Source organism: Trachurus trachurus (assembly GCF_905171665.1).
Source record: "Trachurus trachurus genome assembly, chromosome: 16".
Taxonomy (NCBI): Eukaryota; Metazoa; Chordata; class Actinopteri; order Carangiformes; family Carangidae; genus Trachurus; species Trachurus trachurus.
The window spans coordinates 11,393,533-11,419,140 of NC_139902.1; the positions used below are offsets into that span (position 1 = coordinate 11,393,533).

At 43.2% G+C, this 25,608-nt stretch overlaps 2 protein-coding genes across 3 annotated transcripts in view; both read right to left on the minus strand.

Moving 5' to 3' along the window:
* The window catches only part of megf8 (multiple EGF-like-domains 8), a 28,742-nt gene extending 14,059 nt beyond the window's left edge, over positions 1 to 14,683 (minus strand). For both annotated transcript variants that reach the window (XM_083990487.1, XM_083990486.1), the window contains exons 1-38: positions 14,301 to 14,683; positions 13,400 to 13,589; positions 13,136 to 13,299; positions 12,836 to 13,045; positions 12,572 to 12,752; positions 12,262 to 12,350; positions 11,528 to 11,741; positions 11,252 to 11,435; positions 10,652 to 10,797; positions 10,454 to 10,564; positions 10,193 to 10,344; positions 9,918 to 10,019; positions 9,576 to 9,723; positions 9,030 to 9,193; positions 8,446 to 8,649; positions 7,632 to 7,829; positions 7,190 to 7,447; positions 6,953 to 7,071; positions 6,703 to 6,834; positions 6,314 to 6,427; positions 6,107 to 6,190; positions 5,563 to 5,802; positions 5,230 to 5,414; positions 4,866 to 5,079; positions 4,470 to 4,710; positions 4,233 to 4,365; positions 3,838 to 4,088; positions 3,518 to 3,628; positions 3,290 to 3,408; positions 2,929 to 3,166; positions 2,646 to 2,817; positions 2,346 to 2,509; positions 2,120 to 2,255; positions 1,796 to 2,027; positions 1,281 to 1,407; positions 985 to 1,195; positions 657 to 871; positions 379 to 574 (exon numbers count right to left, since the gene is read on the minus strand). In XM_083990487.1, the coding sequence (XP_083846613.1) occupies positions 379 to 574; positions 657 to 871; positions 985 to 1,195; positions 1,281 to 1,407; positions 1,796 to 2,027; positions 2,120 to 2,255; positions 2,346 to 2,509; positions 2,646 to 2,817; positions 2,929 to 3,166; positions 3,290 to 3,408; positions 3,518 to 3,628; positions 3,838 to 4,088; positions 4,233 to 4,365; positions 4,470 to 4,710; positions 4,866 to 5,079; positions 5,230 to 5,414; positions 5,563 to 5,802; positions 6,107 to 6,190; positions 6,314 to 6,427; positions 6,703 to 6,834; positions 6,953 to 7,071; positions 7,190 to 7,447; positions 7,632 to 7,829; positions 8,446 to 8,649; positions 9,030 to 9,193; positions 9,576 to 9,723; positions 9,918 to 10,019; positions 10,193 to 10,344; positions 10,454 to 10,564; positions 10,652 to 10,797; positions 11,252 to 11,435; positions 11,528 to 11,741; positions 12,262 to 12,350; positions 12,572 to 12,752; positions 12,836 to 13,045; positions 13,136 to 13,299; positions 13,400 to 13,589; positions 14,301 to 14,324 (6,373 nt within the window). In that variant the 5' untranslated portion in view covers positions 14,325 to 14,683. The remainder of the gene's footprint in view (positions 1 to 378; positions 575 to 656; positions 872 to 984; positions 1,196 to 1,280; positions 1,408 to 1,795; positions 2,028 to 2,119; positions 2,256 to 2,345; positions 2,510 to 2,645; positions 2,818 to 2,928; positions 3,167 to 3,289; positions 3,409 to 3,517; positions 3,629 to 3,837; positions 4,089 to 4,232; positions 4,366 to 4,469; positions 4,711 to 4,865; positions 5,080 to 5,229; positions 5,415 to 5,562; positions 5,803 to 6,106; positions 6,191 to 6,313; positions 6,428 to 6,702; positions 6,835 to 6,952; positions 7,072 to 7,189; positions 7,448 to 7,631; positions 7,830 to 8,445; positions 8,650 to 9,029; positions 9,194 to 9,575; positions 9,724 to 9,917; positions 10,020 to 10,192; positions 10,345 to 10,453; positions 10,565 to 10,651; positions 10,798 to 11,251; positions 11,436 to 11,527; positions 11,742 to 12,261; positions 12,351 to 12,571; positions 12,753 to 12,835; positions 13,046 to 13,135; positions 13,300 to 13,399; positions 13,590 to 14,300) is intronic.
* A 1,264-nt stretch (positions 14,684 to 15,947) lies between these two features.
* Positions 15,948 to 19,658, minus strand: trim35-28 (tripartite motif containing 35-28). Its single transcript, XM_083989874.1, has 6 exons — positions 19,004 to 19,658; positions 18,030 to 18,125; positions 17,338 to 17,568; positions 17,191 to 17,213; positions 16,845 to 16,963; positions 15,948 to 16,706 (listed from the first exon to the last, which is right to left on the minus strand). Exons 1-6 carry the CDS (start codon positions 19,424 to 19,426, stop codon positions 16,171 to 16,173), a joined length of 1,428 nt encoding a protein of 475 aa, XP_083846000.1. The 5' UTR covers positions 19,427 to 19,658; the 3' UTR covers positions 15,948 to 16,170.
* Positions 19,659 to 25,608: the final 5,950 nt, after the last annotated feature.

Consider the following 25,608-nt stretch of genomic DNA (forward strand, 5'->3'; position numbering starts at 1 on the left):
GAAGGCAGTAAACCCCAGAATATTATTCTGATAGTTTCCCCTATGTGTCAGGATACACCATGCAAAATTTCAGAGTTATCTGACCATGTATGCAGTTGCAGTACCCTAATATATGCCATTACATCATTTCGCCAGAAGCTTTTCCCAAAAAGGGGTTTTTTTGGCCCCTGGGGCCAAACGGATCCTTGCTGGGGGTGGAGGTTATCAACTTGTGATGGCCCAATGTATGGGATAACAAGAAATAATAGTGAAAAAAAGGTAGCAAAAAACATCCTGAGGGGTGGACCTGGCTCCCGGCCTAAGATGACCGTCTAACTTGTTACACTACAATCCTGAAAACCCTCTGAATGAATCAAATCTTAAGAGTTCATTTCTCACCATCTAGTCCTCCTTGCAGGCAGCGTCCAGCTCCATTGCCACTGCGAGTAGCACACCAGCCACACTGTGGCCTGGCAATGCACTGGGAGCACTGGGTGAGCTGGGAGCACTGGGGAGAGCAAGAATCCCCCCCAGAAAGCAGACGACCGCACTGACCCGCCTCACATCGCAGTGGCACGAAAGATGGGCTCATACACTAAAAGAGGGGGAGCATGGTTAGCCTCATGCTTTTAAAATAACACACACACACAAAAACAGATCAAACATGGCAGTCATACCTGCTGCAGTGCCATGCTCCACACACAATGCTGCCAGCCCCCATCCGAGCCTCTGGAGCCCAGACACAGGCTGCAGTTTTGGAGGCTGTGACAAGGTGGAGGGCAGGGCAGAGGGGGAGATGACTCCACCTGCATGGGTGAGACGTTGAGCAGGGCGTAGCTGAAACAGGTCCAGTCGTAGGTGGGGTTCACACTCAGGATGCGCCTTGTCTCCCCTGTAGAAATCACAACGGAGTTGACGCGTTTTAGAGGAACACTTGAAAAGGAAAATGCCCTGAATCTCATTTGACGAAAATTCAGTTTTTGTTCAAGACACTGTTTCCTGTACCTGTGCGCTTAAACTGGCGAGTCCACATGCATTTTCCAGAGGCTGTACACTTGGGGCAGTCAGAGGCCTCACAGCTGGTCTCAGTGCAGTTACTGGACAGAAAGATCTCTCTCTGGTTGATCCGACAGTCATGTTCAGACGTGCAGCTAACAGAGCTGCTGATACAGGCCCCCTCTGGACAGTTTGTGCACCATTTACACTGGAGAGCAGGCTAGAAAATCCAGTCATGGACAGGTTTTAGTTAGTGTGTCTATTTGAGCTAGTGATGGTGGTTGCATCGGTGTGTTGTGTGTCACCTGTGATGGACTGGAGAAAGTCTTCGGGTGTCGGGCCAGGCATTCACTGCAGGTCTTTAGTCGGCGACACTGGTCTGCCTGACGAGGGGTTGGGGAACAGGGAGACTGGCCAGCGAAACAGCCCATTCTGATGAAGTGGGACAGGTTGGATAAGTTGGATGCATTTTTAGTAGATGGACTCAACTTTGAACTTAAAGCCCCACTATGTAGGATTTGTGGTACTGGTACTCTGGTTGAGAAGCGCAACTGGCTGCTACCTTGTTCCCAGAAAAGCAGAGTAGCCTACGTGAATTTGTTGCCGGTACCAGTGCTGTTGCTGTCGCCGGTACTGTTGCCGAGCAAAGCTCCAGGCTCCATGCTGCAGCGACGGCACCATTCATCCTATTAACCATTTTTCTACCACTTCAATGAGTTTAGAAACATTATTTTAAGGTCGAAAAACTACATAGTGGGGCTTTAAAAACATATTTTAGGGGGTATGTATTCACCGATTTGCCTTCAGCATAATAGCTTACCTCTCAGCAGTATCAGAAGAAGCACAGCTTCCCCTGCACCATATGCAGCTGCCTGTGGTGGTGTTACAGGCCTCTGGCGTGGGCAGGAGTGCACAAGGGTCAGAGGGCACAGTCAGTGTTAGGAGCCTGCCTAGTGTGACACCGTTGAAGCCCCCTGACAGGAAGAGACGGCCATCCCAGGTTGTCATGGCAAGAGACACTGAACGATTTACTGGATCTCCTACGGCTGAGACTGAAGGAAAGAGATGAAAGGTGGTTAGGTTGTGGTATGGCATTATGATTTCACCATAACTGAAGCTGGATGGAAGATATCAAGAAGGTCACCTGGTTGAATCCAGGTGTTACAGTTGATCTGATACAGAGATACTGAGTTACTGTAGTCTTCTTCTTCCGTCCTCCCGCCCACAATGACCATGGTGTCTTTGATCAGGGCTGCAGCATGGAAGAATCGGGACAGGGGCTGCGTAGCAAAGAGATGAAACGGCAACAAGAGGTGAGTTATCTTCGTGCACTGAACTGGGGTGAACTTGTGATGTGGTCAGCTTCTTACCTTATTCCCCTGAGAGGGGACCAGCAGAGACCAGGTGAGGTTGGGGTAGTACAGACTGTAGAGCTCGCCTGAGGGCTCCACTGTCTCCACATGAAAGCGGTAACCTCCAAAGACATAGATGGCATCAGTCTGCTCGTGGTAGACTGCCGAGTGGCCATATAAACCTGAATGAAGAAAGAAAGAAGAAAAGTGCTACATCTATGATTGTGTTGTCTATATTAACACATTTTCAAAATGTAATCCTGGGTTTCTCTGTGAGTTAGACTAAGAAACAAAGGTTAAGAAAAAAGGTTCAAAAACCTGTAGGTGGTGTGCCAGTGTGTGGGGCAATAGTCCAGTTCCCAGTATAAGGACTGAACTCCAGTAGATGATGATTGAAGCCATTGTCTGGAGAGTAACCTCCAATCAACAGCACAGAGGAGTCTCGACGTACAGTCAGAGTGTGTCCAGCCAATGCAGGAAGCAAGGAGCTCTGTCAGGGGAAGAAGAATATATTATTTGTTAGAAGTAAACAAAAAGAAAATCTGATTTCAGACTCTCTGGATATTACATTTTGTATTTCTACATCAAATATAATCCTAACCTTGTGTTCTCTCCAGACTAAACTGCTGAGATTGAGACTCCAGGTATCCATGGCGACACCATTTTGAGTGACACCACCCACCACCAACATAAAGTTGTGAGTGGCTCCGTGGCCTCCAAGGCCCGTCTCATGACTGGTCAGTAGTGCAGAGGCGTGGTGATAGCGAGGGCTCGGAGTCGAACCTTCTTCCACGGAGCTCGTCAACATTTGGGTCCAACGATGCTCCAACACAGAGTATCTAAATGAACCAGGGACAAAACGTATTGTCAGACACATAAAAACAGTGTAAGTCTGATATACATGGAGCCAATAAACCAATAAACAATAAACCTCAGGACATTCTCAGGTCAGGTGCCCCTACCTATAGACATTTCCCAGAATGCCCTCTGACAGAGACAGTCCTCCATACATCCAGAGATTGCCCTGTGGTCCAGACACCAGAGAGTGGCCCATCCTGTGGAGGAACCTGTGGGCCTGGTTCTGTGGAGGAACAGCACATATAAACGTGTTTGTATGTGTGAAATTAATGAAGAAAAAAAGAAATAAATATATATGTACTTACTATGTATATGTTATGGTGAGCACCTACCTTTGTCAGTTGTGTGTCCAGCAGTGTCTCCCAGACCAGACTGTTGGAGTCACGAGCAACAGAGCAGTCTGAGCCAGCCCAGCTGTCTGAGCACACACACAGTCCCAGAGACTGAGACAAACAAAACATGATGGTTAGTATTTAAAAATGCCAAAAGCTCCAGTTGAATTTCATGCCTTTTTAACTAAATATTATTATGACTCCATCACAATGAATCATACATTACATTATACATTATTCACATTTTATAAATACAAAATAAAATAAATGATCGTTGTGACCAAAGAGCCAGTAATTGACTAAACTGTCAAAACTCTTACCATATTACAAGTTCCTCTTCCTTCTGCTAATCCACAGTCCTGAGGGCACATAGGCCGGTCACAGTGGGGTCCCCCATACCCTTGAGGGCACTGACAGAGCCCACTTTGGCACTGGGCTCCACCTGGACATAGAGGTGACCCCTCTTCACCCTCATCGGTGCTCTGTTGACACCGCCGCACCCAGAAAGATGCATTGAAGCCTTGAGGTTTGTTCGAAGAGACGTTGGCCTCAAAGTAGACTGAGATCACACCTGGTGGAAAAGATAAAACCCCATGTTGTGAAAGTGACTTAACGTGGTGTATGTTTACTTTCCCACTTTAAATCTTTAAATTAGGGTTACACTCTGAATAGCCGACCAATTTAACAAATCTAAGTGTTCAAGTTTGAAAGATACCTGAGGTGGCCTCCACTGTGATGGGCTGAGTCCTTGTGGTGCCACAAAATGCTCCAATTAGGTTATGATCTGAATGCACAACTCCATTGCCCAGAAAACGGGGAAGGCCATCAAACACATAGACATATGAGCTCTGCGAAATAAGGCACAAGTAATGTTAATAAAGACTGTCAAGGGAATACTATTTAATGTTTTTATGCTACAGCACAATTAACATGTTAATTACTTTGTACTCACTTTACAATATGTGTGGGAGTCTGGGTGGAGAGTGAGGGCTACAGGAGGACAGAGCTGTCTTGGCAGACAAGGTGCCAGGTTCTCAGACACAGACAGGACCCACAGGCAGTGGGAAAGTCCTCCTTTCCCTTCTGTGCCACTTCGCCATCCCAGGGAAGAGGAGAGAGGTATGGTGGAGGATGAGGTGGAGGAGAGCAGCACAGAACGTCCCTGGCACTGGCGGTAGCACGTGCCGTTGTTCCTACACAGAGAGAAAGTAACGATGAAAAAATGTGAGGATACAACAATAAAACATTTTGTACTAAAATCAGTATTTTACCTCCTTCTACTTTATTATGAGAAAAATAACTAAAAACAAGACATTACGCTGAAAATAAGTGGTGAAAAGGTCCATACCTGGGGTCTCCGTAGTAACCGGGCAAGCATGATTCACAGTGTGGTCCCTGAGTATTGTGGGTGCAGTAGCATTGGCCTGTCTGGTTGTGACAGTAGCCTCGGATTGGATCGCCGTGACCATTACACTCACAAGGAACACAGCCGCCGCCACCAGCCAGGGCAGAACCAAAACCACCCGGACGGCAGTGCTCACAGTGAGGCCCTGTAGTCCAATCTGAAAGACAGGACGAATGCCAAGAGAAGGACATTTCAACCAATGCAGTTTCTGTTTCATGAATAGTGACTACGGTTTTACTTAATAATTGCCCCCGTTGGACAGTAAAGAGGCCAGTATTGTTGCCTTAGTTCAACATTTAATTCTCACCCTGGCATTCGTCACAGATTCCTGGAGCAGTAATACAGGTGGAGTGGAAGTTGCAGCCACAGTCCACATCACATTCGACACCGCTCAGAACAAGAGTGGCAGGGTCAGACGTCCAGCCCAGGGAACATTCACACTCAAACCGCGGACTCCCGCTACATTGACCCTCACGACATTCATTGTAGCATCTGTGGGAAGAGGAAATTGTGCGTGTGGGTTAAAACATTTTTTTAAAACAATTCTGATGACTAAATAGGAAATTTGAAGAATAATCTTAGGTTAACAGAGTTCAAGCATTAATCAGCAGAAAGAAAAAAAATCAGAGAAGACTCTTACGTCTGGTTGCAGTGTAATGTGCCATCCCCTGTGTATCCTCTCTCACAGTGGCACTCATATGAGGTGGGGGTGTTGATGCAAGTGGCAAAAGGATGACAGTTGTGGAGCCCCAGCCTGCATTCTTCCACATCAGGGCACGTGGGGTAAGACCAGATGGCGTCTTGCTCTTCATCATTCAAGTGCTCTAGCTCCATCTCCATTTCCAGTGGTCGAGGGGGAGCTGAGGTCTGGGGCTCAGGGCTGAAAGAGCAGGACAATGAAATGTGAAGTTGGAGAAATTAACTACATCTATCTCTCCAACCGCCCATTTTGCTATGCCTGCATGAGCAAGTTGTTGGGTAGTTTTTACCATTAAGTTGGTTAAATATAAAATATAATATAAAAGACATGTTCAGAAAACTAAAATCTGCCATCAGATATACTGGAGAAATTGTATTGCGAAGACCTCTTTCCAATTCAAGCACTGACAGATTCTGAATGTGTAGGGTAAACTCTTCACACTTCACTTTAATATGGCATGACAACTTCATTTGAGGTAACATACTTGGCAGCCCGTGCTTCAGCCACAGCCACACTGCAGTTATACACAGAGGGATCATCTATTCCTGCCCAGTCTCCCCTTAAACATCTGAAAAAATGAGTGGAAATCACAGAATAAGTATTAGATAATTAAAATAAAAAACACAACCATGAATTAATCATTTACATTAGCGGTGTGTTGGCACTGTATGTGTATATTGGCCATTCTTACTTTCCAATTGTGGGATTGTTGTAATCACCACACCAGCCACACTGGAACGTCCGCAGGCAGTCTGTGCACGCGTTTAAAAGTGAACACTGCTTACACTGGGGAACCGAATGAACGCTGACAGGGAAGAGAATAACAAATTTGAAAATTAGATTATTGATCAGAGGTTAGGTGAAATAATAAAAGACAAGATGTGCCAAAATCTATCACAGAACTTCCAACTTCAAATATAGCCAGTCCTTGGTGTTTTTTATGTCTCATAGTAACGTGAGTTTACTGCTTTATTTGTTCTAGTTGAATTTTACAACAGGACACCATACTGTATGTGCAACTGCAAAAAACTCTGAGGTAAATATACAACGAAAGGAGTTTAGAAAATTTCCTCAGTTTACCTGTCGTACCAGTCTCTGCACTCTCCATAGGGATACTTTGTGAGGTAGGCAGCAAAATAGAAGCAGGCCTGGGCTGACTCACACCATGCACACTGGCTGGAGTTAGAGAGGCACTCACCACATGTCTTTCTCCTTTGCAAAACAAAAAGATGACCAGGGAAGGGAGGACAATCAGGGTGAGTTGTTGGTTCTTGTAGGAATCCTGTATGATTTGTCATTAACAGTGTTAAAAACAGTTCTTCCAACTCACTGGTTACAAACTCTAGGACACGACTTTGGGTCACGTATGGATCCATCTTGTCTCCCACGTCGATTGCATTGGTAGTCGCCTTTCTTGCTGGAGTTTATCTGCCACTCGCAGTAAGGGTCCTGCAGGACAAAGTTAGCTTGGCATGAGTCAAGAATAGAGTAGCTCCATATTAAGCATCATTATATCAGCAGCAAAGAGACACTGGGTCAAAATGTTGACGTGTCATTTGAGTCGTACCTGAGTACAGGCAGAGCAGTCTCTGTACTCTTCACACAAGGTGCACTGCTGGGGTGCCAACAGCAGATGGCGCTGATCTTCCTTGGTTTCACTTTTCTCTCCCTCAGGACAGAGTTCGAGGTCTGGGCCATTCCGCATCACGCAGCGTGACAAAGACGGGCACCAGCCACAAGACTGGTCAGACAGACACGCCAGACAGGACATGTAGCCTGAGCAAGAACCTGAGCGGTACGGCTCCAAGAACAGGAAGGAGATTTCCTGAAAGAGGGCAAATGATTGGGGAAAGAGGATATGAGGTAAAACAAATATATATATATATATAAATGTGGCAAAGGAACAAACTAAAAATGACATTTAATTTACTTTATACTTTCATTACTTTAGTAGACTAAACATAATTGCTATTGTGTAAAATCACAATTTTAATTGTTGTGGTACTTACACTCCTTGCAGGTAATGTTCTGTTCCAGATCAAGGCCATCTCACTGGTCTGTCCTGAACCCGAGTTGTTAAGGTATCCTTCAGCCTGCACAAGGTAATGGTTGCCCCTAGTCAGGTTAGAGAACAGTCTGCTCCCATCTGCCCGGGCAAGCAGCTTCAGCTCCTTCTCCTGCTGGGCTGCCCAGCGACCCACCACCTCCTACTCATACACAGAAGATCAGGAAAAAAGAGAGAGTGGAGAAGAGTTAAGCAAGTCCAAACTTAATTGCTCTCAACTTAATATATCTCTGAAATCCAATTTAAAATGGAACTCTGCTTTTGAATTAAATTAGCATTTCAAAGACGGGCATCACGTAATATTCTATTATTGGGCCGTGAAATTAAATGAAAATCATACATTATTGCAATCTATTTCCACAATCCATTACACTCTGATTAATTTTTGGGGTCTGACACTTGAACAATAAAACTGTCAAAACAACACACACCAGTCTTAGTGTCAAGTAAAATTACATTATCTTATATGTAATTATAATGTATAAATACATTATCATTTGTTGCATACACAGACCCAATCTGGGATACAGCAGATATATATATGGAGGTGATTTGGATGCCTGCCTTGCAAAAAAAAAAAAAAAAAAAAAAACTAAGTTGCTCACGTGGGACTAAAAATCACTAAATTGTCCGGTGAAAATTATATTATAGGACCGTGTTTACAGAAACTAATCTTATCAATACTTTCCAATTTTAGACAGGCCATTTGTTTTGAAATAATTCATTCAATTAAAAGTCTGACGGTAATTTTCCCTCACCAGTTGGCTGGAGTTAGGGCCCGTTGCCATTCGAGCCTCGAAATGGAGCCTCTGGATGCGAGCCCACATGGAGACAGTCTCAGTAGGAGGAGGCACTGGTGGAGGAGCCCCCCACAACGGGTGGATGAAGCCCCTGAACTGGAGGGCTACATCCATTTCTGTCGTGGGGCTGAGGATGATGTTGGTGCTGCGGACGATGGAAACCTGGCGAGGGAGGGGGTGAGGAGGATGAAGGATAGAGGAGGATGGATGGAAGTGGAAACACATCAACAAAAGCACTATTCTCTACAAACTGCTCCACAAGTTTGACAAACTACTCATAAAAGGGAATCTTCTCTATGAGCGCATTGCAGAACAAACAGAGAGAGAAAAAAGACAAGTGTGAGCACTGGCGTTAACAGGTTAGAAACACAAAAGAGGAATGAACAGGTACAGAGAAACAATCAGAATTTCAAGGTGGAGAATTGCAGGGAGGTCAAAACGTCAAAGCAATGTTGGAGGAAGGAAGGAGGGATAAGTATAAGAGAGGGAAGTAGTCACAACCACAACTAGTACAGTTAGCACTTGAGATTTGGACTCCGTACCTTGTCAGGCTGGGAGTCGTTGCGGGGGTGCTGGAAGGTGAGCAGGTGCAGTCCTGGGACAAAGTTCTCGGTGCGACAGGAGTGGAGGGAGGTTAGGAAAAGGGTACGCTCCCCCCACCAGCCGTACGCCCCAGAGATCTGGTCCACACGGCACGCACTTCGCTCTGTGAGAGCGAGAGGGAGAGGTCAGCACACAAAAAACACATCTGACCTCTTCATATCTCATAATACAGCAGTTTGCTACAGTGTACTACTGTACTGCAACGGACGTCATCTGTGACTTTTGTGTGGCGTGTGTTCAGGAGGAGTAACAACACGTGACCTCACGGCACCAAAGGAAGTATGTGACTGGACAGGCAAGTCAAACCGCCGTCTGAGTAGCCTGTCCAGTCTCAGCTAGGTGTTGTCAAATCACCGTGCTCCATCTCTGAAACACGCCCGACATGAGTCTAGTCCCTCCCATGTCAACTCCCATCATCTTTTTTTCTTCTCTCTCTCAATGTGAAGCTTCTCCTCTGCCCTCCTTCCTCCCTCCCTGGGTCTCACCTGACACTGGTAGGCAGGACTCATTCTGAACACACCAGCCAAATTCTCCAGGGGCACGGGCTAGGAAAGCTGGAGTGCCACTGAACACAAGACAGGATTGGCAGTCAGATAGGAAGCGTGCCAGGCCCAGGCAACCAGTACTGCCGCACTGTGAACACACAGAACAGAACAGGGGTTAGATATTGCAGGGATCATCCTAACACACATTCATAACAACAAGTAAAGGTGAAAAAATGTTTTGGCTGTTTGATAATGTTTGTATGGACATTTTTACGATATATTTGTATCCATATATCAGAGACAAAGTGTTTAATAGTGTAGTTGTGCTGGGGGAAGCGTTACCTGATTCGTGGGTTGGTACTCTCGACAGCGGCCTTCACACCAGCTGCACTCTGGATTCTTGAGGCACATACTTTCATCCAGTGCCTCAGCACAAACAGCATCCTGGCAAGGCAACACACACACAATGATTTTGTTATCCCTAGTTCCTCTTGTGCAACACACATTTTTCTCTCTTTTTCTATTAGTATTCATAGGGCTTGGGTAAATGTGACAGTCTTTCCAATAACATGGCTTCATTTTCTCATGTTTTGTGACATTAGGACACCTTCACGCACCCTGTCGCCTTGATCACTGCTGACAAACAGTGGGACTTTGTATGCCATCAGGTCTCCACGGGCAACACCACTGTAACCCCCAGCAACCAGCAGCACTCGTCCTTCCATGACAGCGGCAACATGCGAGTAACGTCCACGCACAGGATCTCCACCTTCAAAAGAAAGAACATTTTGTAGGCACTGTGTGTGCAGGTGGACAGGTTACAACCATTCATAAATGTGTGAGAGATGTGACGTAGGATAAAGTCTATAAGAACTCACGAAGTGACCATCTCTCCCCAGCAGACACCCACTGGTGACAGCCCAGATGGTAAAAGAAGATCTCCTCATCATAGCACTTCTCCTCTTGGTAGTGATTGTGTACATTCCCCCCTGGGAGAGAGAGGCAGAAGAAAAGGGGATAAATATACGCAGGAGTGCACTGCATGCATTGTGTCTGCTAATTTTGTCGATGCTCACCATAGACCACCATGTAATTTCCAATAACAGTGGCTGTGTGGAAAGCTCTTTCTCTGGGACCTGTTGCTGGGAAACGGGACTGGAAGGATGTCCAAAACCGCCTGTCCACGTGGAAAACATCGGTGCTGTTCACCCTCATGCTAAACCTTAGAAAAATATACCACAAGGTTACTTTCAGTATCATAAAATTAAGTTTATTTTTTCAATTTTCATGTTGAACTACTCTTGAAACACTCTTTGAGTCACCACTCTGTTCTTATCTTATCCTGGAGTGCTTAATTTAACAAGATTTTCTGCATAATCTTATCTAATCTAATGTGACAGGAAAAAATATTACACATCTGGATATCTGTAAAGAAATAAAACTATACAGCAAACTGTTCTCTTAGTCCTTAAAAACTAGAAATAGGATCTTCTCTGAGTGTATTGCAGAACAAACTGAAGAAACAAAAGTGAAGTGAGCAATGTTGAAACATTGCTCACTTCACTTTTGTTTCTTCAGTTTGTTCTGCAATGTCAGAGGCCTTGTTTTCTCTTTCTCTACCTACTGGCTTTGTGTATTAGTGTATCCAGCATACTCATACATGAGGGGGTTTATACCTGGCAGTGGTGGGCCTGTGGCCTCCATAGACAAGCAGTGTCCTAGATGGGCTGTGGAATACCATAGAGTGGCCAGCAGTGGCCGGGGGTTTACCACCAGTGGGTTGAACTGTGTCCCACCGCCCAGAGCCACGTAGGCCGAAGCGATACAGAGAAGAAGAAAACATATCCTCCTCAGTGCGACCTGGAAAATAAGTTTAAAATATTTACTTCTCCAGAGATGACACAGTTTATTCAAACAATGACTGCAAAGTGACACTGTAAAGTGAAACCCACCTCCAAATACATAGAGGTAATCGTCTACTACAGCTACAGCGTGATTGGCCAGTTTAGGAGAGCCCCGTGTACTTGAAAAGCCAAGCTGCTGCCAATCATCTTGAAGAGGCCGGTACATCCAGACGTCACTGGCCAGAGATCCGTTAGCGAGCTCTCCCCCAAAGATAACCATGTTACCCATCCACTCCACTGCTGTGTGAGAATGACGAGACACCTGGCAGCACAAGGGCAGTCAAAGAGAGCAGGAAAAAAAGGAACAGCGTTGAAATGAAATACATAGGAAATCAAAAAAATAAGAAATCGGGAAATAGAGGAACACATCAACTTGCACTACAATAACCTAATTACTATAAAGCCTTCATTTATAGTTGGTCAGTAGCCACATGAGGCATATTTTAAGTGCACTCATCACATGACGCTTCAAGCTATGCAGTTTTGTGGCCGTGATATCTGGGGAGGCAACACAGCAAGAAGACAGTTTCATGAATGATCCATTGTTTATATCTGCTTGACTCGTCTTCTTTGAAACCTTGCTGGCTTGCCACAACTAATTTAATTTCCTTTCATCCTTTGGTCAAAAGATGAGACTTCTCTAGTAGAATTTAAGCTGTGTTGACAGGGTTTAAAGGAACCCAGTTTCTTATTCAACTGATATTTTAAGGATGACTTTACAGCAGTGTGATGATTTTAAACGTGTTTGTGTGTGTGTGTGTGTCCGTCCACAAACCACTTACAGGGGAATGCCCATAAGACCTGCTTTCCCATATGTTGGATGTGAAATTGTATTTGATCAAGTCCCCAAGAGCTCTGTTCAAATCAAATCCTGCAGAGAAAAGAAGTAAACATACACTATTACTCACATATTGATTATCAACAAGTGATCAACATTGTTACAAATTAGAATTTAATAAATCTACAATTCTTAAACACGATTTACAGATTCATACTAAAGATTTCTGTTACAGATATGTGAATCCGAAACATTAAATGTTTGCAGCATACCATCCTCCATTTATTAAGAAGAATTCAGTGTGTCACTCTCACCTCCAAACAAGTAAATGGCTCCAGTGGAAGATAGATACACGCCAGCAGAACCAGTCCTGGGAGGCGTGTAGGGGTTTTCCTCACTCACACGCGACCACTGCCCCACCCCGTTGTCATCATGCAGTCCAAGCTGGCAGCTGTGACCCAGGAAGCCCGGGCTACATAGACAGCGCTCTCCTTTCTGAGATAAAACATGGAGAAGAATTATTGAAAAATTGTCAAATACCAGTAATCTCAGTAAACTACTCCGTTGCCTACTCTTACCTTGTCACACTGGCCATTCGTGGAACAGTCCTTTGAGCACAGGGGGGTTGAACAAGCTGCTCCTCCCCAATCTTGATGGCACTGACACTTTGATGTGGAGGAATCACAGCGGCCATGACCACCACAGGCACCAGGGCACAGAGAGAAGGTGTAGGTTGCGTTGAAGCCGAGGAGGTTGTAATTAGCATCACTGAAGAGATGAAGGAGCATCTGGAACGAGGACATTAAATAACAGACATGAAGTTATTTGGTATGATTACAATGTTTGAGCTTCTAATTAGCCATATCTTAATTGGGTACCTTGCCGGACTTGGCTTCAATGGGCTGAGGCAGAGTGTTTCCACTCAGACTGGCTAGGAGAGGGCTCTGGTAGGAGTCACCATCATAGACAAAAAGGTAATCATAGGTGCACTCTGTGTCCATGAAGGTGAAATTCAAGACAATGCGATGACTGTTGCTGGGAGCTGGAAGATATAAAACATGTAGTGAATATCAGTGTGGTAAGTCTCAAACAAGTTCCAAGTTACCCTTTAATGAGTAGTTCCACTTGGCGATGAATGATACCTTTGATAAGCCACTCGCAGTTCCCATTGACAGAGTAGTTTCCTGGGCCATCTGTGACATAGCCTGGTGGTCCTCTCAACACCTGCCTGTGGCCCTTGCAGTCTCCTGCCTGGCACACAGGTGACTGAGCCAACAGCAGAAACACCAGGATGAAGGAGACAGGGAGGGGGGAGGCCATCACTGGCACTGCCTGCATGATAGGAGAGAAAATGTGAGAGAAAATGATTTCATGTAGGTTCACCTAAACACATCTGCACCAAAAAGATGCAGCAATTGACATTTCAGATGACTATACTTTTAAAACACAAGACAGAATAACTATAACTATAACTATAACTATGTCAGCAGAATGTAGATAATCGTTCCTAATGGAGATAATATAGATGGCCTGGTGGTCCCTAATACAACTTAGTGTCCCCTATGTTTTTTTTTCTTTTCGCTGACCATTTCACTGAAGGTCCGAGTGACACCTGCAATGTGAACTGCAATGCCATTCACTCTGCACAACTGGGGGTGGTAAAATAACAATGCTACAATGGTTGATGCGCACTGCGAGGCTCAGGGGCTGCCTCTGGAAAAATATTCAGAAGAAGCTAACGACTGCTAGCCCCCACGGTACGGCAGCCTCAGCTTCGTATAAAAGTCTCACAAATATAACAGCAACGTCAAATGGTTCAAAACAAGGACTGTTATTCACAAACATATCGTTTGTTAACAACGCTTCCTGCGCCCAACCAGTTAAACGAGGAAACAGCTGGTTTCAACAACAAGCGGCTCTCCGCAGGCTATCATAACAAAGCTAATGTCGGCGTTGCTAAGCTAAAAGCTAAGCTACACGAGTACCGTTAACAGCCTGGGGCCGTTATTCGGTTTGTGTGCAAGTTTGCATCATCACACTTACCTGTTCCCGTCTCTTTAGCTCCATTGTAATTTACATTTTCGGTGACCCGTTTCACGCTAACTACCACATGCGCTTTTTTGTAAACGAGTGCTCAAGACTGACAGCTAGCTGAGTTAGCTTGTAGCGCCTAGTCCGGAGGAGCCGCAGCGGGCAGCCGCCGACTGCTGCTGCTGCTGCTGGGGGACAACACGGTCCTCTGCTAGCTTTGCTCTGCCAAATCCAGATGCGCAATCGTTAGTGGCTGCAGAATCGACGAGTATAAGCCACTCTTTAGATTAATTAATCATTGTGTGATCACGAAATTATGTTTCGCTCGCTCGTTGCCATGATCTGCTCGTTGCCAGCGGAGCCCTTTAAATGCACTGACGCGGCTCGTGCGGACCGTCTTGTGGACAGATGCCCGTTGTTTCAGTGTTTGTGGCTGGCGAGCAGCAGTAACCGGTGGTTGCCAACACAAAAGAGTGCCATGTTCCACACTGCCATCCAGTGGAGCCGGGAAACACTATGTAAACATCTGGATACAGACACTGACAATGGTATAGCCTACACATCTCGATGATCAAAAATAAGTTCGAATCAACAATGTTTACATGGTTCGTTACACCGGTTTAATCTTTTCGTCTTCATCATTTAAATATAATTGTAATCTTTACTCATGTCCACGTGCAACATATCATATGTATCCAATAATAATTGAATGCGGTCGGATTAAAAAAAGAAAATCCATTTGATTGAAATGTGTTTTATTGAACAAGTGTTTACATGGAGAGCAGTTGCAGTAGATGTCATTCTTCAAAGAAACTATGCAGTATGGAGCGGTACAGCAACACAAAACAATTGTCATTTTAAAAAAATTAGAAAATGTAAGGTTGATCAAAAGCATATAAAATTATTAAAGCATTTTATTATCACACAAATAACCAATAATAAAGACAGACTATTCTTCTGATTCCTGATTGAAATAAACCATTGCCAAGATAAGAAATCCCTATGACCACGAAACCCCCCTAAAAGTACTATATTCCCAGGTGTAAGTTAGCCTAATTTCACACTCAATTTTTGGTGTTGACCTCGAGCTTGGTCTCAGACTTTCCAACAGCTCTATAATGGGTCAAGAGAGAACGTTTAATTCCCCTTTTGAAATGTCAGAATCCATCTCCAACATCAGGCACACCAGCAGTTATTTCGCTGTCACTTTTTCAGCGTACGTCTGTCTCTGTGGTAAAGTGACATAAGATCAGTCGACCGAGTTTTCTTTGGCTAAAGCAGATCTTTAAATAAAGTAGTCTTCATTCTCCTTTGCTGATCTATAGAGCCAGTCTTGCTTTTGTCACATCTCAGCTTTTGAGAGTCCCAGTGCACGCTATTATTCAGAAAGACATTTCTCACCTCTAACTCATGGCTCATGCAGCAGCAAGGCTTTTATTAACCTCAGAGGGTTTACCTATCCTTGCCTTTCTTTGTTTGCCTCCTGCAGCTTTCACATATTATACTCCAAGTTATGTTTCAGAGAAAGAGTTACATTCATTTCCAACATTAGACTATAATACCAAATCTTAAAGCCAGCCTCAAACTGCAATCCTTTTTAAACATTTATTAGAAGCTTCTGGCCAATGCACTGTGTCTTTACTATTTGTTTAGTAATCAAATTTAGGGATATTTTAGATATCACAGATAGTAATTATCTTTCCCCAATTTGTCATTCATCTTGTCACTGGCACATTTGAATCATTTGTTTACATTTCAAATTAGGGTTATAATTCATCCCTGTTTAACTGCTGACTTGAGCAAGCTTTCTATATGGAAATGGTTATCATTCTCAAATTCTACAGGTTGAGGACAACAACCCATCCCTCTGCAGGATACTGGGTTATGATGTGTGCACAGCCATTTTTCCTTCGGCCAGAGTCATAGGTGTGCTATGGAGCCCGGGGCCAAAAATAGGAAACATCCTCTCGTTAAACTGGTGATTTAAGGTGATGAGGTGCTTTGCCGTTCCACCATCCCAAAACGACACCTCCCCTTTATCCATGTTCAGCTTGATGCGAATCTTCTCAGGACGCTGCTGCAATGGCAGCTCTGTGCGCTCCTGTGTCAGGGCAGTGTACACCCCTTTGCTGAGTCCTATGGACCACACGCCGCGGTTGGTAGAGACGGTGAACTTCTTCTTGCGGGCCACTGACTCCTTGCATACTCCCACAATCCATTTAGGGCTGTCACCAACAATGACATCCCATCTGTGTTTCCCGGAGGTGTAACCTTCAGCACCCAGGACAAAGATGCAGGGATCGAAGCGCTCTGGGTTTTCTGGGGTGGTCAGCAGTTCTGCGCTTTCCTTCACACTGGTCAGGTCAGGACTCAAGGACAGCCATGGAGTGGCTGTGTTTGGGTTCAGCACCACTGGATCTGCACACAGAGAGATGAAACAGTTTCTTAGATTTTAGATTTAGTGATTTGTATTTTAATGAATACCAGTGATTATTTTTATGATGATTTATTTCCAGCTCTGGTTTAGGCTGCTCTCTCATTGTGTCATTTACTCACAATATTTGACATGGCCCTGTAAATTCTTCCAGATTTTGTAACTCAGAGCACCAACATGCTTCCCCATGTCCAAAAGAGAGTCATGAGAGAGGCTAGGCTCGTCATGAGCCCACTGGGTTCTGGAGCAGAGACGGTAAAATGTGAAGTTAATGTGAGACATCAAATCTTCATGGAAGTGAATGACAAACATTATGCAACTTTGCAGCTGCACATTAAAAAAAAAAAAAAAATCCCACAATCATGCAAATCTTTTCAATAAATGCTGACATAACCCGTTTAATCTGCATGGATAATTGGATGTACAGATTTTAAGATTTTAAGGCACACAGGGCACATGATTACTTACTTTCTTTTTAAACTCTGGAAATTCTGAAACATAAAAAAGAGTGACTCAGATTAGTTCAGCGCATCTTTACAAAAACTTTAAAACATTTAAGACATCAGAGACAAATCATAAGGCTTTGAACTCTGGAGTCAAGCTGCCCTCTCTTACCTTCAGGAGGGGGAGATCATCGTTGCCCATCTCCTTCTTCAGGGTCTCGATGAGCTCTTTCAGAGCCACTATGTCATTGCTAGTCGTGGTGATCAGCTCATGTACAGCAGAAATCTTCTCCTCCTCCTCAGCAGCCAAGGCTGATAGACGCCGAGCTTCTTCTGTGGTCAGTAGTTGATGGAGCCTCTCAAACTCTTCCCTGATCAGTTTCTCTGCCTGCCCAGCTTGACTCTGGATTCACCCAGAGAGGAAATACACATCACCTGAATATAACAGTATGTATACATCCTAAACAAGCTTGCAGTGCCTATTAGCTCCGTATAGAAAGTCCAGTTGCTCAAGCACCATTCATATGGTGTGAAACACTGGATCTCAATTAAATATTCTGTTAAGTAGTACAACTTAGATGCAAGGACTGTCCAGGTTCTCTAGTCTCTACTTTTGATTCTTAATGTAACCTGTGTCTTATAAAAAGTCAGTGTTGGGGGTAAATGATCTTATCATTATTAAAACATCTGCTTTAAGTGCTGTAGATGTCTGAATTCAAATGACAAGCTCTACAGCTTGTCAAATAATAAACCCATTTTGTTATTCTAGAAAGCTTTTATTTGTTTATTACATTGGACCAGTTTTCCAACAGACTTTTGGACCCCAGTGTAGAGAAATGTAATATCATATCACACTCACGTTACCTTTATGTAATCCACTGTGCTGTTGAGTTTAACTGTCATTTTCTTGTACGAATCCACTTTCTTTTCAAAAATACGGACTTTGTAGCTGAGTTCCTTCTGCAAGGAAGAAGAGCAGAGCATTTAAAAAAAAAAAAAAAAGCAAACAGCCACATACAATATCTGCATTTACACCCATTTAATGGATTATTGATCATCTTATGTTTATGCCAAAGTGCTGGCACTGGCTAACTCCTGGTCATACCCTTCTCATCCCCATTCACACACACAAACAAACTACTACACTGACATCCCACCACACTTTGTGTAAATGTATCGCAGCAAAATGTATGGTCATGTAGTCTTTGAGGATCTGATGGAGCTACGTTGAGTTGGCTATTTGAAAAGGATATTTTTGAAAAGCATGTCAGATAAAACAGAGATGGTCCTATCTTTTTCAGGAAGGAAAGTGGACGCTCTGAAATATTTTGTCAAAGAATTTAGTCAATCTCTGAGTTGCTTGCTGGCCATCCTGTCCATGGTCAATATGAACAATAGATCTTTGATGGTTTTGCATCATTTACTGACTGAATCATGAGCTGTCAGTAACATTATTCATTGTAATAAACATATAGTGACACAGTGTGGTACTTCTATCAACCCCCTGCTATCAGAGGACTAGGTTATGCCCCATGTCAGATAGCTGTCTGGGCTGGTATAAATATAATCTTAATCTAGTGTCACTTTTGCCTTTTCTTCATGCTTTCTTGTGCCTTTTCATTCAAACTTATAATGACAATACAATTCTCCGAATGGTGACGTTGGTGACGTTGGAGAAGAGACAGGGAGGGAAACCAAACAGGAAGCAGGGCCTGGGTCAGATAGGGGAGGGTACTGCAGCTTTACAGCAGACTACTGGTCGGTAAAGGTGAGAATAGGAACTATTTGTTACATCGGAGGCACACATCCGGCAGGTAAAACCGGTCAGGGCTCTTTACCTTACACATCGGAGCTCCGTCCTTAATGGACCACAGCCTGTGCGTGCTGTGCAGGCTGACGCAGTCCACGCACACGGGCTCCTCGTCCTTCTCGCAGTAGAGCTCGAGCGGCTTCAGGTGGAGGTTACAGGTGTCCTCGCTGGGACGTTTCTGGTTGGACTTCCAGTTGGCCTGTTTGAGGAACATTTCACAGGCGCCGCTGAGCGCCCGGTTAGCGATGGCCTGCCCCTCATGAAACACCTCCCTGCACACCGGACACTTCTTGTTGAACTCTAAACTTCTGGTCAGACAGTCCCGGCAGAAAGTGTGGGTGCAGGGCAGCAGCATGGGGTCCCGGAAGATGCCCTGGCACACGGGGCAGGTCAGCTCCTGCTGGAGGGGCTGAGTCTCCTCCGTCGTGTCCTCGTCCATACTGTCAGCCATGGCTTCGCTGGGCCTCCGCGAGTTCACTTTCGTTTCACAGAAAAAGTCAAAGCGCACACCGACAAGACACACACACACTCACCCGACTCCGTTCGACGTGTTTGCTTACGCTCACAGAAAACTGAACGATTAGTTTCGGTGGACGGGCTGGGAAAGTAGAAAACACAAACGCTTCAGAAAAACAGCGCTATCACCGCGCGTGACGCCTGTGAAGGTAGAGAGTCCTTTTCCGTGTTTTTGACACAAGCAGCAGCAGTCAGACCAGCTTCAGGAGCCACACTGCCATCTAGCGGACATGGACGGTGTAACAGAAATTATGATGGTAATTTACCTATGTGCTTTTCTGCAGCTTTCCTTTCACACCTGTCAATGAGAGAAACACCCTATGTGATAATCATGTGGACTATCTACAGATTCATATAGGCCTACTAAACACTACACAAACATAGGCTACTGTGGCACAAATAGGCCACTGATCAGTTATTACTTGTGTGTGTCCAATCTATACAAACCTAGATCATAACATATAGACTTGGTCTAAAAAGCTGGAATGAAATGGTGTAAGAGGGATTGTTCTAAATTGGGTCAAAAACTATAAACAACAGGAGCCAGCTTGTGACAGGAGACAGCTCCTCTTCATGTTTGGACATTACTTGCGGTGTCCCCTGGGTGGGGCCAACATTTTGTCTGTCACTGTCACTGTAAAAGGACTCACAGTTTAAGGGGTTCATTTAATTTTAAACATAGAAGGGTGCACACTACCATGAAAGGTTATTGAATTTCAGTTTGTGGGGAGTATGAATTGGGAGATAAAGGGATGTCATTTAGCACTTTAATTTAAAGGATGTACAAAAATATGATTTTCACAAGGTACAGAGAGCCAGGTGTTTTACCATTATGGGCTGTTTACTAGGTAAGTTTATCTCCTATTTATTTACTTATTAACTGTGTATTTATGTAATGCTTTACTTGCTTGGTTTAGCCTACTACTTATTAGAAGTAATATTGTCAAAAACTTACATTGATATTGATATATTGTAGCCTATATTATTCATTTCCTATTCATTCATATTGGCAGAGCATTTAAAGGAAGCCGGAAGATTAATTCATATGGAGAAGGGGTGGGACTATATGTTTTTAACTTCAGCCCACTCCATTTCATGTGAACAGAAGTCTGCAAAGTGCACCTACTTGCTTTCATTGTTTTCTTTCATTTGTTTATTGATTTATTAAAAAAAAAAAAAAAAAAACATTGTCTGAAAAGTCTGCACACTTCAGCTCCCATTTCAGTGCATTAATTTAGCACATCCAACAAGCTACGTTGTCAGTTTTCATACCCACGTTATTCTGATGTAACAGTCACAGTTTATTTTGTGTCTCCACAGGAACGACCATGCCAGCTTGTTTTCCTGCAGGTCACTGATAACACACCAGTCCCCGTCTCATTATAACAAGTCCCTTTTTCTGAAGAACATTTGTTTGGGTGCATTGACTTTTATTTTTTATTTTTCATTTTTCAAATTATTATTTTTTTTTTTAAATTAAAACAACATTTGGATTTTTCCTCTCAACCCTTTTCTTTGCAGTGAAGCAACCACAGCTGTCTTTTATCAGACTCTGGCTCTTGTTTTCTGCGGCTCATCAAAGTTTAGATTTAAAAAAAAGAAATAGAATACAGAGAGAGTGAGGAAGAGAGGGAGAGAGAGAGAGAGAGAGAGAGAGAGAGAGAGAGAGAGAGAGAGAGAGAGAGAGAGAGAGAGAGAGAGAGAGAGAGAGAGAGAGAGAGAGAAATCAAATTTAGGTTTTGATGGTATCCAACAGATGGAGCTCTTCTGCAAACATGAAAGTTACTACAATGAACTCATGTCAGTAGCTATTCCTTTTAGGTTCACCTATTGACCAAAGTACTGTTGGCAGTTTCCTCTTTGTTTGTCTCTGCCCTTTAAATAATCTTTTGCAACGATTTAAAAAAGAAACCAAAACAGTGTTGTGGCTTTTTTTTGTCCACCACCAAGGAATATGATGGTTACATGAGATAGAAATATATTATGACGGACCCCTCTCAACATCCATGTGCTCTGTGAGTATTTGAATTAGAGTAACAATTAGCCTGTGAATATTCTAATTCATCCAGGTCATAGTTATCTCAAGGAAATTTAAATCAAACGCAACTGGATTTGTCTTAGAAGACAATGCATGAAGCAAAGCTTGAACTGATGAAGCCTCTTGGATGAGAGGTGACATGTTTTCTAAGACAAATAACCAAATCCAGTTGCGTTTGATAACAATTGTTTTTTTTATTGTTTTATACATGGATTTGTTTTACCCATTTACATTTTAATCAGGCTTTTGATTGATTTTTGTTATCTTTTTATTCCTTTCAATCAGGCCTCCTATCATATTTAATCTTTATTTTACATGTTTTTAACTGATTTTGTTTATTTATTTTATTCTATTTTCTATGATTTTGTCTTTATTGGTGTTCATATATTTACACATATCTTTTAGTTTACATCAGATTTTTCTTTCTGTTACATACATATGAAAAAAAACAAAGTTATTCATGAAATGTATAAACTGAACACTCAAACAAATAACAGTTTGGCAAACAATTCAGGCTCACTGGACTGTTTCTGACATTCTTCTAAATCACGATTTTTATACCTTTTATCTTATCTTATCTTTCTGCTTTCTCTAGCTTTTACTGTCTTAATAGTCTTAGTCCATTAGTTTGTATCTCCAGTGTTTCCTCCTGGGGGCCACACTGGGAGTTGCTTTTGGTCTACCGATGGGGCTGCTGTCCCATGAATGGCTCTGGCCCGGGTGGCTAGAGGACTCTGCACCTTGGTGTGGGGCCTCCGGTCTGCCTGGGTCGGGGTTGTCTCTGTGGCAGTGCTCCCTTGTCGTGGGCCGGAAGCCCTCTCAGTGTGGTCGGCCCCCAAAGGTGGCTTTTTTTCTCACCTCGGGTGTTGGTGCCTGCCATGTCTCTCTAAGGTCTCACTAATGACAGCTAGTGTGGGTTTTGCAAGCTTGTGAGTGTGTATGTGGATGTGTGTGGGTGTATGTGTGTTGGTATGTCTCTATGTGTCTGTGTGTATTTGTGTCGGGGGAGGGGGGGTTGGGTTCTCTGTTCTTTTTCTTTTCTTTGTTGTTATTAGCCTCTGTGAGGCACTTTGTGTTGCTTTTAGCATGAGAGGTGCCATATAAATAAATACAATTTGAATTTCATGGTACTTACATGTGTATGACTTTGATTTGCGGCAAGGTAGGTCTTCTGTTAAGAATATTGGATGTTGCAATAAATGTCACCCTTATTCCTGCTACAAACTAGATGATTTAGACAAATTCTTAAATCTGTGAAACACATCTACGGTATATTCACTTGGTGTTAGTTTTTGTTAAACTTTAATGGCTGCTCTGCAAAAGTATAGGTTCAATTCAATTCAAAGAATTTTATTTGTCCCAGAGGGGCAATTAAAAAAAGCAGGTAGGGCAGCAAGCTTCAGTTAAAAAGGAAAATACAAAAAAGCAGAAATATTTTAATAAATTAATAAATACATGATGGTTGAGAGTCTGTAGAGGTATATGTCAGTCAAAATGGTGAGGGGTGAGGGATGTGTATGTTACAAATGTCACAGGAAATCCTGAGGGGTACTGTGGTTTCTGTATCTTTTCAAGAGAAATGTAACCTTCTTTTTTTTTCTATCGTGAATGTTCTGCCTTCTGTTGAGGGTTTACAGCCAGTGAGCTGAGGTTTAAATCTTCATGACTTCACACGTCCCAAACCAAGACTGATACTGATAATGTAACACGAAATCTGAAGGTGTGGAGGAAATAGACTGGAAAGCACCTTCAGCAAAGGCAGAGAACCTGATCACCACGATGTCTTCCTCAAGTCGTCACTGATCTGGACATGGACTGCATTATCGACAAATGGTTGGAGAGCCAAATTTGAGAAGTTGCATAGCGTTAAAGGGATAGTAGCATTTTTTTAAAGTGGGGTTGTATGATCTACAAATAGCACCTAAGTACTTTAATTGCAGTAGAAGACTCTCTGCACTCCTCCCGTTAGCAACGCCAGCCCATAGCCCTGCCCAGAGATTTACAACATACTACATTGTTGTGAATGGATCCAAAGAAACAGCCTATTTTCGTGGCCTAAAAAAGGTTTTACCTGAAAAAAAAAAACCGCAGTTCCATTGTTCGCTATAAGATAATTTTTTCCAGCCCCTCAAAGTGCAGGAAAAACGCAGTTTTTATTTGGACCTAACTAACTGCTGATCGGCGGGCGCTAACCCTGGGCCGGAGGGATACGTAAGTTGGTTAGGTCCAAATAAAAACAAATATTATAGCGAACAATGGAACCTCTTTTAGGCCGCGAAAATAGGCCGTTTCTTTGGGTCCATTCCACAATGTACGTATGTTGTAAATCTCTGGGCAGGGCTATGGGCTGGCGTTGCTAACGGGAGGAGTGCAGAGAGTCTGCTACTGCAATTAAAGTACTTAGAGGCTATTTGTAGATCATACAACCCCACTTTAAAATAAATGCTACTATCCCTTTAATGACACCCTGAATAATGAGGTGGAGCTTGACCAGGAGGAGGCTCATGGTGGACTTTCTGTTTTACACCTGTGGACGTTTGAATGCACAGTTATTTTATTTCTGTCCCCTATCAAGAATGCAAAAATGACCTGCTGAAACACAAAAGCAGGTTTATCAACCTTCTCAGATTTTAACTGTCTCTTTAACATGGCCTTGCAAATCAATGATGTTATTTCTCAATATAGAGGTCCTATGCATCTAAAAGGGAGTGAATTTAAATTTAATAAAAAACAAACAAAACAAAAAAACAGACTAACTGCAATGCACTTATTGAGTCATGCTGCCAACTCTGCCCACCAAGCCTACATACGTATATGCAGAACGCTTACTCAAAGCGATCATCACACTCCCCCCCCTTTCAGTATGGTTTGTTCATGGACCCAACCACAGACCGACATTAGTACTACAGTTAAGATTTTGGTCCATTTGAAGCCGAAAAAGGTTGAACGTACGATAAAGAACACACCAAACTCGCCCTCCCAACCCCTCCTCTATATGTCCAGCCTCAGAAGTATAGGCTAACTTTCACACTACTGCATCAGGTCATTGAATTATTGAGGTCATCTATTTATATGGGACTCGTGCACCACACTCAGGTAAGCAACACCTTTGCCTCTGTGGTAAGTTAAAACCAGGTGCTACTAGGTTATCACTGTACACAACACTTTTTGCAGGTGTTAAGTGAACGAACACACACACACATACCTTTATTACTTTAATTTGTGCATCTTACTGCCTTCAGTGCAGTAAATTGAATATGATACTGCTGACAGCTGGCTGTGTATAATTATTGGTTGCTATTATGTCTTAGCAACAAGATAATCAAAACAAAACTAGTGCTCAAATAAAACTGGCTTATGGAAACTTGGGATTTTTTTTTTGTATTGTTCTTTCAGTTCCTCAACTCACACTTTCCATGGTTTCCCCAGGACACACTCACAATATAACACACCTACTACATAACATTTCTGACAAATTTGCTAAAAGAAGTGGTATTTTACTGTAATGGTTGGAAATTTGACTAAAGTTGACGGCTATTGGTGAGTGATTTACAAGAAAAAAAAATCATCCTGTCTAGCACCTGACATAGACCAATATAACCATTTTGAACTCTCCTGCTGTTTGGTGTCAAATTGCAGGTGTTAGATAACGAAGTAAAACGAAACATCTTGGTGGTCCGGAGAGCTGTATTCAAGCTATCACCATTACGTAACAGTGGCTGTATATCTGTTGTGCTTTTGGAAATCCATTTCAAAACGTGCAGTTAAGAGTCAGGAATAATAACAGCTGTTACCATTGTATTTCATTCAAATGGTTTGCATAGAGCACAATCCAGTTTTGCTCTGACAACTCTGGTCTCTGTTTGCATGCACTGAGGTGCAAAAGGTGTGAATAACAGGAAAAAGCTTGAGACACCAGAGACTTATGAACGGTACTGTTTGCAGGTGTTGTTCTCGCACTTTTGTCTTTGCCTGTACACATGGAGTAAAACCGAGAGTTTAAAAAAAAGGTGATAAAATCTTGAGGTTTGGAGATAACTGCACTGAAAGGGATTGTGCAAACGATTGAAGAATGATTA